This window comes from Telopea speciosissima, chromosome 5 (assembly GCF_018873765.1).
Source record: "Telopea speciosissima isolate NSW1024214 ecotype Mountain lineage chromosome 5, Tspe_v1, whole genome shotgun sequence".
NCBI classification, from domain to species: Eukaryota; Viridiplantae; Streptophyta; class Magnoliopsida; order Proteales; family Proteaceae; genus Telopea; species Telopea speciosissima.
In genome coordinates this window covers 4160433-4174325 of record NC_057920.1, presented here as the reverse complement: position 1 = coordinate 4174325, position 13893 = coordinate 4160433, and the positions used below count along the sequence as shown (strand labels likewise).

The window sequence follows — 13893 nt, the reverse complement described above, 5'->3', positions numbered from 1 at the left end:
CAATCGCAAATAAACAGGAACGAAATCACATAAGATAATTGCTTCCATTTAACTTGATGGTGTTCAAAGGAAACGGAATAAAATCACGTTGCGACAAACCATCAGAACCAAAAGAAGCAGAGGTGATCTCCGAAGCGTCAGGCATGGTGGCTGGGAAAAATCGCAGAACTCAAAAAACAAGGCCTCCAAAAATAATTAAATCATATGGAGGAAAAAAGGACCCTTGGTGGGAGTCAACTCACCACCAAGGGTGGGAAAAAATTAACGGCAAGGTGAGGGAGACCCTCTCGCGAGAAAGAAAGGAAGGCGAGAGGTGGGGGGGCTTGCGGTGGAGATGGAAGAAGAGGGGAGACCCTGGGAGGGCTGGCGGTGGTGACGGAAGGGGTGGGAGGGCCTGGCGGGAGGAAAAGAAGGGCCAGTGGAGGTGGCGGAGGATTGCTGGTGGTGGCGGAGGGCTGGCGAAAGGCTGCTGGTGGTGTCGGAGGGCTAGCGCAGGTGGAGGAGGCTGGCGGTGGTGGTTGGCCTTAGGGTAGAAACACGAAGGAGAAGAGAGAGAGAAAAAAGAAAAAAAGAAAAAACATCGTAATTCCTATATCCCCAGAATATTTTTGGCTCTGATGCCATGTGGAATTCCGTGAATACTGGCTTGATCAATGTGATCATAGCCCTTCCTTTATTTATAATATTGAAATCATATGACAAAACTATAACTAAGCAATGTGGGACTAAAAACCCGCATACAAGAATACCCCCACAGACAGATTTACCCTTGGACCCATATTACAACAATATGAATCTTCAACGGAAGCTTGTGACCTGTGGTGGTAAGTAATTTGCAAACAAGCATCAATATCAGCGGTTGGTTGGTAAACTTATTTATCTCACCAGGACTAGGCCATATCTTTGTAGTGGGTGTTATAAGCCAGTTCATAGAGTTGCTTAAGAAGGCTCATTGGAAGGTTGTGTGTCACATTCTATGGTGTCTTAAGGGTGCTCTAGGAAAATGTCTCAATTAAAAACCCCATGGACATGTTGATCTTATCGGTTACTGATGAAACCAATCTCGAGAATTGTGTGAATGAATTGTGTCCATGTGACACACAGCCCACTTTATTTATAATAATAAGAATGTTCTAGAAACGAGTACAAGACAATAATACCCTCATAAGATAAAATTACCCTTGTACCCATATTACAACACTCTACCTCAAGTTGGTGCATAGATGTCAATCATGCCCAACTTGCTAACAATGGTAAGAACATCAGCAAACTAATCATCCAAAGGAACAAAGGTAATGTATACTTAGACCATTTTCCAGCTTCTCCTTGATGAAGTGACAATCTATCTCCACATGCTTTGTTCTATCGTGATGAACAGGATTATGAGCAATGCTAAATGCAGATTTACTATCAGAGTACAACTGCATTGGCATCTCAACCTGAATACCAAGATCTTGCAACAACCCTTGGAGCCAAAGAACTTCACATATACCTTGGGCCATTGCCCTAAACTCAGCCTCTGCACTAGATCGAGCTACAACTGTCTATTTCTTGCTCCTCTAAGTGACAAGATTACCTCCCACATAAGTACAGTAGCCCGAAGTGGAACGTCTATCATCTGGGGAACCAGCCCAATCAGCATCAATATAGGTTTCAACCTTCATGTGACCATAAGGAGAAACCGAAATCCCATTTCCAGGAGTAGCCTTCAAATACCTCAACATTCTATAAACTGCATCCATATGAGTAGAGTAGGGATCATGCATATATTGGCTTACTAGACTTACTGCAAAGGCAATGTCTGGGTAAGTGTGAGACAGATAAATAAGTCTCCTCTCTAGTACTGCTCCCTATTCACTGGCTCTCCTCCTTTGGACCGGAGATGACAATTTGGTTCAACTGGAGATTCAGCTGGCTTACACCCAAGCATACCTGTCTCGGTCAAAAGATCTATGGTGTACTTCCTTTGTGATAGAGAGATTCCTTTGTTGGAGTAGGCAACCTCGATACCCAGAAAGTACCTAAGCTTACCCAGATCTTTTATTTCAAACACAGTGCCCAAGAATTTCGTTAATGACTCAATCTCCTCCTGATTACTCCCTGTGATGACTATATCATCCGCATACACAATTACCATAATCACGTAAGTAGTAGTCCTCTTAATGAATAAAGTGTGATCTACATTGCTTTGCTTGAACCCAACGGAGATCATGGCTTTGTGAAATCTCCCAAACCATGCTCTAGGAGATTGCTTGAGTCCATAAAAAGCTCTATTGAGCTTGCAAACCTTTCCTTGAGTCTTCTGAGAATCAAAACCAGGGGGAATATCCATGTAGACTTCTTCAGCTAATTCACTATGCAAAAAAGCATTTTTTACATCAAGCTGAAATAAATTCCATTACAGCATATGACAGGAGCACTCTCATAGTATTCATCTTGGCCACTGGAGCAAACGTCTCCTGATAGTCAATTCCATAAGTCTGGGTAAAACCTCTAGCAACAAGCCTGCCTTTATATCTCCCAATGCTCCCATCAGCTCTATGTTTCACTGCAAATACCCATTTACACCCTACAGCTTTCTTTCCCGATGGTAGCTGAACCAAATCCCATGTATTATTTTTGCCTAGGGCTCTCATCTCTCCCTCCATAGCTTCTTTCCAATCCGAGTGTGCCACTGCTTCCTGCCAAGAGTTAGGGATGGAAACAAAGGACAAAGAAGCAAGAAAAGTCTGGAAAGTAGGGAGACAAAGAGTCATATGAGACAACATTAGATATGGGATGATGAGTACAGCTACATTTACCTTTCCTAACAGCAATAGGAAGGTCCAGAGTAGGATCACTGACTGGGATAGATAATTGCTTACCAGAGATAACAGGATTGATAGGACCTGGAACCGTTTCAGTCAATTGAGTAGGAGGGATGGTAGTAGGCCTGAGCTGCTCCTGCTTCCTCTTTCTAGAATATGTTTTAACTTGCTTTTCTCCCAGAAGCTTATTTTCTCGAACTGGCTGAACTGTGGAATCCACAGGAATAGGAGTATTCTCCCCCTGAGTAGGAACCTCAGGAGTCTCGCGTAAATAGAAACCACACTTGGGCTTTACTCTTGTTCCTGACTAGTAACACCATCCTCAAGAACTTCCTCTTCTTCCCATGGCAGTCCTATAGAAGGAATACAGTGAAGGACCTCTTCCCTTGCAACAGACTCCCCTTGAAGAGGGACGAAATAGAAGGGAACAGATTCTTGAAAGACAACATCCATAGAGACAAAAGTTTTCCCAAAAGACGGGTGATAACATTTGTAACCCTTTTGGGTTGCAGAGTATCCTAGAAAAATACACCGAAGACCCCGGGGATCTAATTTCCCATGGACATGATGATTTCAAATAAAAGCAACACACCCAAAAATTTTAGGAGGAACAAGAAAAGTAATCGTGCCAAGAAGAGTTTCTAAGGGGCTTTTATTACTCAACACGAGAGGGAACCCGATTAATAAGAAATGTAGCCGTAGCAACAGCATCCCCCCAGAAACGGACAAGCACATTCATGGAAATAAGTAAAGACCTAGCTACCTCAAGGAGATGACGATTTTTCCTCTCCGCAACCCCATTTTGAGTTGGAGTATTAACACAGGAGGTTTGATGGATAATCCCATGAGCAGAAAAATAAGACTGAAAAATTCCCAAAGAGTACTCAGTGCCATTGTTAGACCGAAGAATTCTGATTTTGGCATCAAACTGATTACGAACCATATTATGAAAATTCTGAAAAACATGAAACACATCACTTGTTTGTTGCAGTAATTACACCCAAATAGTTCTACTATAACAATCGATAAAGGCCACAAACCAACGATAACCAGAAGAAGAAACAATTCAGGCAGGGGCCCACACATCAGAGCGAATTAAACTAAAGGGAACCAAACTCCGTTTATCAAAAATAGGATAGGTATGTCTGGTTTGCTTTGTAAGAATGCAAGTCACATTGAAAATTGTTCAAATTACAAGACTCAGAAAATAAATGTGCAAGAGTTCCTAAAGGAGGATGGCCTAATCGACGATGCCAAGTCTGCAAATCAGTAAGAGCTTTAAAAGAAGAGCCTGGGAGAGAAGCCACAGTAGATAACGCTATAGGAGGCTGCTCCAACAGGTACAGGCCACCTTCCATCCTACCACATGCAATCGTACTGCCCGTCTCCAAGTCCTGAAACACACAATGAGAAGGGAAAAAAATTACCTTACAATTCAGCTCACGAGTAATACTACTAATAGATAATTGATTAGTAGCAAAATTTGGAACATGAAGAACAGAAGACAATGACAGAGAAGGGAAATATTTAATAAGGCCTTTCCAAGAAATTGGAGAAAAAGAACCATTGGCAACCCTAACTTTATTATTTCCATCCAAAGGAGAATAATGGGAAAAATAGGAAGGGAAACCGGTCATGTGGTTTGAAGCTCCAGAGTCTACAATCCAAGGAACCTGGTTACCAGAGGAGCTATGACCACAAAACCAAATACCTGAAGCGAGTGCAGAGCTAGCAGAGGAGGAGGCAGTAGTGGCAAAGAGAACACTAGCATGGGTCGAAGGTGCTGAATTCTGAGACTCAAGCCGAGACATCAAACGGCGCAGGTTGGTCAGCTCATCAGAAAAGAGAGGTGCATCAGATGAATCTTCCTCAGTGACAGATTGATGGGCAGCAGTGTCCCCAGACCGTGGCTGACCCCTCCCACAAGATTCGGGTGGGCGACCATGGAGTTTCCAACACCGATCCTTAGTGTGACCAAGGTTTAAAATCTCGTTTCATTTCGGTGTTTTGGTCTGACCGAAATTTCCAAGATACCGAAATTTCAATGAAATTCATCGAAATATGGTATTTTTTCTGTGGGTGTAAAAGGCCAAATGACCGAGATTTTCGAAATTTCCGAAACAAGATGACCGAAATTTTCGAAATTTTGCATTTTTTCAATTCGGTGTTGCATTTCGTTTCGCCTCGACCGAGATACTCGAAATCTCGACCGAGACAAAACAGGTTTTTGTACTATGGGTGCAACGCTCCTTGCCACAATAGTCACACTTGATCGGTGGTTTAGTAAATGTAGCAGGGGCACAAGAAGAACCAGAAGCTGTAGCAGTAGAGGCCCCCTTGGCAGTCCCAGAAGTAAGGGTAGTATAAAGGGCAGCACGTTCCATAGGTTGAGGATGAACCATGGCATCCCAACGGCTCTCCTTAGAAGCCACAATGGCATATGCTTGTTCCAGAGAAGGAAACGGATCCCGATTAAGCACATGGGATCGAATCTGATCATACTCCATATTGAGGCCAGCCAGAAAATCATAGACCCGCAGGCTCTCTTCCCACTTGCAATAAGCCATAGCATCAGCCTGACAGGTAGCCAAAAATTTTCCATAGAAATCCAGAGTTTGCCAAATACCCCACATGGTATTATAGTACTGACTGAGAGTCGAGTCCTTTTGCTCCATAGTAATAGTATGAATCTTCCGGCATAGGGCATAACACTGGGCAGCATTGCTAACCTTAGAATAGGTTTCTTTGGCAATACTCCAAACAACAGCAGCATTCTCCAAAAGAAGATAACTGTGGGAGATGGATTGATCAATAGAACTAAGGAGAAAGGACATCACTAAGCACTCATCGATGTCCCATTTGTCCCGAGCTTTACTAGCAATAGAGGGTCGAACAGAGGTGCCAATCAAACCACGGGAACCCACAGCCAGAGAAACAGATCTGGACCACATAAGATAATTGTTCCCATCAAGCTTGACAGAATTTGTCTAGAAAGTGGGAAAATCATGTTCACAGGGCACAAGGAACCACCCTGTCCAGAGGAAATAGTAGAATTTTCGTCATCCGACATAGCCGCTGATTGCAGAGACAAAAAAAAAATTAATCCAAAAATTGGAAATACCAAATAAAAGAAATCTCCAAAAAATGTAGGAGGAGATTTACCGCATAATAGCAAGGAAAAAGAACCCTTGGTGGGATAAACGAACCACCAAGGGAGGAAGAAGGCAGAAATCAGACGGGGCGACCCCTAAAAACCGAGAAAAAAAGGGGCCACTAGGTGGCAGAGGTGGGGTGGTGAAAGGCGGAAAGGGAAGTGGCAGTGGTGGTTTGGAGGTCTCGCGGGAGAAAGAGAGACGCGAGAGAGAGTTGCAAAAGAGAGAGAGAGAGAGAGAGGGAGAGAGGAAAGGCCGAGAGGAGAGAGAGAGGCGGAAGGGGTGGTGGTGGGTGGAAGCCGAATCTACTGCGGTAGTGGTAGTGTGGCGGAAATCTGGTGACTAGCGGCGATTGTGTTCTTACGCATAGGAACTCGAAACCCTAGGTCGATTTCTCTTGGCTCTGGATGCCATTATGAAACTGCTTCCTCTAGAAGGCTGACCTTGTAGGAAAAGGAGGAAACAATATGTATATCATATAGGAGCTCTAACACGGCGGACTATCCAAAGGGGGACACGGGTGGATAAATAATTTTTTAACACCTACCCGCTCCCAGAGGGACTCAATACCTTGACCCCTGCCTACTCTGATACCATGATGAAACCAACCTCGGGAATTGTGTCAATGTGACACACAGCCCACTTATTTATAATAATAAGAAGAATGTTCTAGAAACGAGTACAAGACAATAATACCCTCATAAGACAAAATTACCCTTGTGCTCATATTGCAACAATTACTCTACTTCTGACTGGGCTGGTGCTGAAGGGGATAGGAGTTCTACTACTGGTTATTGTACATTTGATGGTGATCACCAGGAGGAGTAAGAAACAAACAATTGTCGCAAAGTCTAGTGCTTAAGCTGAATATAGAGCTGTTCATACTGCAGCTGAGTTGATGTGGTTAAAATCTTTTCTTCAAGAGCTTAGCTTTCCAACTAATCAGGGTATCAACATGCATTGTGATAATCAAGCTGCCATGTATAATGCCAATAATCCAATTTTTTCATGAAAGGACTAAGCATATTGAAGTTGATTGTCATTTTGTAAGGGATGTTGTGATGAAGGAAATCTCCACTCTGTTTGTTAGCTCTAGTCAACAGCTCGATGATTTGTTTACCAAAGCCATATTTAAAAGTGGGTTTCTTCAGGAATGTTCCAAGCTCGGCATGGGTGATATTAATGCTCCAGCTTGAGGGAGTTTTAAGAGTTACCATCATAAGTGCATACTTGTAATGTCCTTTCTTATTAGGGTGTTATGTGTCTTATGGGTGTAGAGGATCAAAAAAGGTATATTTCCGACAGAAATAAAGCTAAGAAGATTGTGGGGAAAGCAAGGGCGAGGAAATATGATGATCTTTACAACAATCTAAACACAAAGGAAAGGGAAAAAGCTATATATAAGATAGCTAAAGCAAGAGAAAGGATGAGTAGAGATGTCGACCATGTTAGATCTATTAAAAGTGAAGATGGTAAAGTACTAATAAGGGATGTAGACATTATGAAGTGATGGAATGAGTATTTTTGCACCCTCCTAAATGAAGACTTATCGAGTAATAATACCTCATAGGGCTGTATTACCCATCGCGACACCACAAGTCGTAGATATATCCGTAGAATTAGGATTTCTAAAGTCAAAGAAGCTTTCAAGAAAGATGAAAGTAGGCAAAACACCAGGCCCAAATGGAGTCCCTTTAGAAGTGAGGAAGAGCCTAGGTCTCTTTGGTTTAACCTGGCTTACCAAGCTGTTTAACAAGATTTTGACTACAAAGAAAATGCCAAATGAATGGAGGAAAAGCATTGTGGTCCCGATCTACAAAAATAAAAGTGTTATTCAGAGCTGCAACAACTATAGAGGCATAAAACTTAGGAGTCATACGATGAAGCTATGGGAGAGGGTTATGGATACCCACCTAAGGAAGGAAACTACTACGGAGAACCAATTTGGCTTTATGCCAGGTAGGTCCATGATGGAAGCTATATTCTTACTTAGGAGACTCCTGGAAAGGTATAGAGAGGGCAAGAAGGATCTCCATATGGTCTTTTTTGACCTTGAAAATTCCCACGACAGAGTCCCTAGAGAGCTAATCTAGCACATACTACAGAAGAGAAGGATAACATCTAAATATGTATGATAGCATGGTGAACAATGTAAGAACCGTGGGAGGTCAAAGTAATGAGTTCCCAACTACGCTTGGGCTACATCAAGGATCAGCCTTAAGCCCTTATTTGTTTGCGCTTACATTGAATAACCTAACTAGAGACATTCAGGGATGATATTCTTTGGTGTGTTTTTTTTCTGATGATATTATGTTGGTGGATGAGACAAAAGCAGGTATTAACGCCAAGTTGGAGTTATGGAGATCTACCTTATAATCAAAAGGTCTCAACATAAGTGGAACAAAGACCGAGTACATCATAGTTATCAAGGCATCGCCTAGGCGTCCAAGCTCCTTGGGCGCCTAGATGGGCGTCTTGCCGCCTTGTCGGTGTCGCCTTTATTTTGGACCCTCTAATACGGCATGGTTGCCTTGCCACCTTGATAACTATAGAGTACATCGTGTGCACCTTTACCTACACTATGACAATTAATGAGGGGGTCATTATTGATGATAAGGAGATCCCTCAAAGTGATTATTTTAGATATCTAGGCTCTATCGTAAGAAATAAGGTGATAAAGAGGATGATGTAGGCCAAAGAATTAAAATAGGATGGATGAAGTGGAGAAGTGTGACCGGCGTATTGTGTAATTGGCTTATTCCTTTAAACTCAAAGGAAAATTTTATAGGACTGCCATACGACCGGCTATGGCTATGATGCATGGTACGGAATGTTGGGGAGTTGAGAAGCGGCACATAGATAAACAGTGTGGCAGAGATGAGGATGTTGAGATGGATGTGTGGCAAGACTAGGAAGGATAAAGTAAGGAATGACCATATTAGAGCTGAGTAGGGAGTAGCCCCTCTACATGATAAGCTGCGGGAGTGTCATTTGAGGTGGCATGGTCATGTTCAACGGAGGCCCAAGATGCCTCAATTCGAAAGAATGATTTGATTCAGATAGAATGATCTAAAAGATCCAGGGGCAGGCCTAAATTAACCCTAGGTGATATGGTGAGGAAAGACATGCATAGCTTAGGTCTCGTATCTTGTATGACTACACACAGAACCCATTTAGTTGGGATAAACCTAGGATGTGGTTGTTGTGGTTGTTGTTGTTGATGTTTCTTATGGATGTGTTACCTAAGCAGTGAAAGTATACTAGTAATTTTGACATAGTCTTGATAATAAATACATAACACCACTATCGATTGTAGCTTACACAATTATCTCCAATCAGTAGTACTCTTTTTGCTGCCATCTATTTCTCATCTTCTCTCTCTTGGTTCTCTCTTCTTCTCTCCTTATTCTACTTCATCTTTGTTGGTTGTTTCTAGCTTTGAAATTATTACAGGTCCAATGGGTTTTCTTTGTGATAGGCCATTTATAATGGGCCTAAACTATGGGTAAGAAGCAGTAAAACAGAATTTCTTTCTTAGGTTAGTTTGAGATATTTTATTTCATTAAGTAATTGTTATTTTCTTGGTTGTTATCCTTATCTCAGCTACACTAATTCTATTTATGTGCTGTTTCTTTGTCACCCAACACATAGTTGTCAAGGCGGCAAGGCGATCCAAGGCGTTGGAGGGGTGTCTAAGGCTCTAAGTGCTTAGGCGATAAGGTGCCCGCCAAAGCGTTGCCTAGGCGACCAGGCGCCCAAGTGTTACTTTTTATTTCCCTTCTTTTCTAACATTATTTAGTATGCTACAATATGTACCTTATATCATCAAAAAACAACATTAAGCCACATCAAGTCATCAAAAATCCACATTGAGTCACATCAAGTCATCAAAAATCAACATAGAAATAGAAAACAGCAAAACTGAAGAAGCAAGCTATTGGAAGTTTGAAACAATCAAAACAGACATTTGGTTTATCTGATCTTGGAATTGGTTATTTTCAGCCATACCTAGTCTCACATTTGGTTTATACTGTTCATTGAAAATATGATCTTATCAATAAGTAATTAACCTGCTCTCGATTTAGAGAAATGTTTTTGTTCTCTAAGAAATTTGATTAATCAAATGATTTTATTTTTACATGAGAGTTTTTGTATTAAGTAGAACACAAAACCAGCTTTCCAACAAATCCAAGATTGCTTGAATCTGATTTATGTTGAAGGAGTTATGTTCTGGTCAAACCTAATTTGGTGTGCGCAAATGCTGTCAAAATCGCTCTGAATGAAAATATTTTTTTAAATATCGAAACAAATGAATATTTTACCGCACTTTTGGATTTTAGCAATGTTTTACCATATTAAAATTTATGAAATTTTTAGATTTGAGAAAAACTCCAACATTATAAAGTAGAAAATTTCACCTACCGCCAAAAATTGAGAATTTGTTCTTGAACTGGAGGGTTAACTTTTTACCCTTTTGGAATTTAATTTTTTTAACTATTTTTATTGGATTCAAATAGAGGGATATTTGCTTATTTATAAACAATATCTTAAGTAAATGAAATAACAAATATAAAAAACACTTATTTAAATGATGTTTGACATAAATAAGTGTCAGAACCTGGTTTGATACCAATTAAACCAGTGCAAGGGGCCCTACAATAAGGCAGCAGTTGCCTAGGCACCTAGAAATCTCCCTGGACACCTAGGCGACGCCTCGACAACTATGACCCAACATTCTGCTATATACAACATTGCTGGTTTTATAGCTGTAACAAAATCAAGTATAAACAACCCAGCCATGCTAGTCTAACCAGTCCAGTGCTACTGCAACATTTTCCCACTATTAATAAAAAAGCATATTTTTATTAGAAGAGAATAATTCTCAAAATTTGAAACTTCTTTAAACTTGTGGGGACTAAGTTGTAGTTAAGCATGAAAATTTGAACTATCTTGAAGTTGAAGTTGACCAAATAGAAATTAGTTCTACATCAGGGTTAAGCATAAGAATCAGGAAGATGAGCTTAAAACTCACCTATCGTGGCCAAATTCACAAGAAAGTGATAATTCCTCACAGACAAAAGGTGCAGAGGCCCTCTCCATCATAGTATAAGATGCTTGGGCAGCAGAAATATATCCTTCTTGATTAGAATTGGATGATTGGTCATAACTTAGCCGTGGTTCACCCATGTGAACAAGCAAAGGAAGAAAATGCAGCTTGACGAATAAAGTTGGCTTGGACCCACCATCTTTAGATAAGTCAACTCTTAGATCTTTAACTTCAACAGAAGCTCTAGGTGTCTGTAACAAAGATAAACAGTATTACAAGACATGGCAATTAATGAGCCTCCTAAGATCATATATGGGAAAAGAAAAACCTGAATGCATGTGTGCTTGTAATAATAAAATGGCAAGATACAAATTCTATAACCTTCGATACATAACAAACAGGATAAAATTGATGAGATGAAGAACATATTATCCAAGAAGTGGTGCAATAGAGGGGTTCAAATAAATCCCAGTTTAATATGCGGCGAGTGTCCGTTCCCCTCTTCCATAAAAGGTATTCATCAACCTTTGTTTACTGTAAAGAGATTTGTATTCAATAGAAGTATAAATTTATAATGGCAAAGAGGAAGAAAGCAAATACATCTAAGCCGAAGCAAAGTAGAATCAGCTACTGCGGCAATAAAAGGGCGTACCCAGTGCATGAGGCTCCTGCCACTGCAGGGTCTGGAGAGGGTACAATGTACACAGCCTTACCCTCACTTTGCAGAGCTGTTTCCCAAAGCTACTATGGCAATACAGACCCCAAAATAAGTACCGTCTGAAAAATCAAACAGAACTGACCAAATACCGAAAGCAATGGGATCAACTTCCAGGTAAGCCCATCCGATTTGGTGTCAGTGCTGAGTTTTTCCAGTTACCACATTAAAGCACAAAGTCTCATAATCTGTTGTCATCTGAGAAAGTTATAGCCAAAACCAAGAACGTATAAGTTTTCTCTTTTTAGTTTTTTCCCACTTTTGGAGGGGGATACATTTCTCTTTCTAAGTCTCCTCTTGTTCAATCATTCTGGAGAAAATTCCTTTCATTGAGGCTGATTCAACCCCACCACACCCGCCCAAAAAACGGAAAAGTATGAATCCAACACACCCACCAAAAAAAATCCCCCACCCCCAAGACTAGTAACATCAACATAAATTACAAGGAATACTCACACACACATACACATATATATAGGGATTTTCTTATTGACACCCCTCAAGGTGTCAAGTAATTTGTAACCTTACTTCTTTGCCCTTATAGTACAACAACAACTCAGCCTTATCCCAACTAAATGAGGTCGGCTACATGGATCCTTGCAAAGACAAAAGATCAATAAAAAATTAATAGGAGAGCGTTCTATGTGGGGGAGCGCAGGGGCCACGAACACGCAGCAGCCAATGAGAGAGCGTGCGCGGGCATCTCGGAGGCGGCAATTCCGCCTTTCATGGGGGGCGGGGCGGTCATTTCTTCCCCCCCCCCTCCAGAGAATATTTCCCAAAAGTAAAAAAAGAAAACAACAAAACAGCAATAATGACAACAACTCCGCATTATGCTTGACCTAATTCGAAAGAGGCTTTAACTCTGGAAAGGAAAACTCCTTTCCTATGCAGGGAGAGTTGAGTTGATTAGATCAGTTCTCCAATCCTCCTACATCTACTGGTGTGGTATTTATGGGCTTCCAAAATCTACCATTAAAGCCATGGAATCTCTATAATGTGCCTTTCTCAGGAAAGGAAAAGAGTACTCCAAATTTCTCCACCCCCTCAATTGGAAATCCATCTGTCTCCCCAAAAATGAAGGTGGTCTCGGCATCCGCAGAATCTATGATTCTAACATCGCTGAAATTCTCAAACTGCTCTGGAAAATTTCCACTAAACATGACTCTATCTAGGTCAATTAGGTCTACTCCTACCTTCTCAAATCTGAGTCAATTTGGACGGTTCCTATTCTTGCCGACTCTTCTTGGGTCTGGCACAAAATCCTCCACCTCCGCCCCCTCACCCTAAGAGCCTTCATCTCTATGATTGTTGATGGGAATTCAACCTCTCTCTGGCTAGATCACTGGCATCCCTTAGGTATCCTCCTCTCTGTTGTAGGATCTCACTCAGTTTACTCCTCTAGTATTCCAAAATCTGCAAAGGTCTCCTCCATTATCTCCCATGGTGCTTAGACCTCCTCTCTTCTACCTCTCGCGAGTCTCTCTCCCCGATCTGGGCCTCCCTCCCCCCACACCTAACCTCTACCCTCGATGAGACCATTTGGCTCCCCTCCCACAATGGCATGTTCAGTTCTAAATTCGCATGATATTTTGTTAGACACAATGATCCCCTAGTCCCCTAGCAGAAACTGGTGTCGTTCAAAGGCCACATCCCCCGCCGTAGTTTCACTATCTAGAGAGTCTTTAACCATTGCCTCCCCTATTAGAATTTGTGTAGTAAGGGTATTTTAGGAACTAGTCTGTTAACTAGTTGTCTTGCATTGTAATTTACCTTTTTTACCTTTTACCTCCCTAGGGAGGTGTATGTAATTCCTTTCATATTATTAGTGAAGTAATAGAGGTGTGTTGGAGACAATACTCCAATACACAACATTGCACCATCTTCTCTTCTTCTTCTTCTTCTCCTCCTCCTTCTTCAACCTTCTACTTCCATATTTCTCCTTGTTTCCTTGCACTTCTCAACTTCCAAGTTGGTATCAAAGAACGCTTTGTTGGTTTGAGAGTCGAGTTACCTTTGACTCTCAAGTGATTGTGCCTGGCATACAATAGTCCAAAGAAAGAGAAAAAGAGAAGCAAGAAGGTAACTCGACTCTCAAACCAACAAAGGCTACATCTGAAACATACCAGTCAAGGTGCTACTAACCTGCTATCTGTAAGTCCCTCCTGAGCT

The 13893-nt window shown here is 41.4% G+C and overlaps 1 protein-coding gene across 1 annotated transcript in view; it reads right to left on the bottom strand.

The window, feature by feature from the left end:
• Positions 1-13893, bottom strand: part of LOC122661159 (protein SABRE) — a 128014-nt gene that overhangs the window by 89952 nt on the left and 24169 nt on the right. Inside the window, exon 4 of the mRNA XM_043856489.1 lies at positions 10992-11257. Within this exon, the coding sequence (XP_043712424.1) occupies positions 10992-11257 (266 nt within the window). The remainder of the gene's footprint in view (positions 1-10991; positions 11258-13893) is intronic.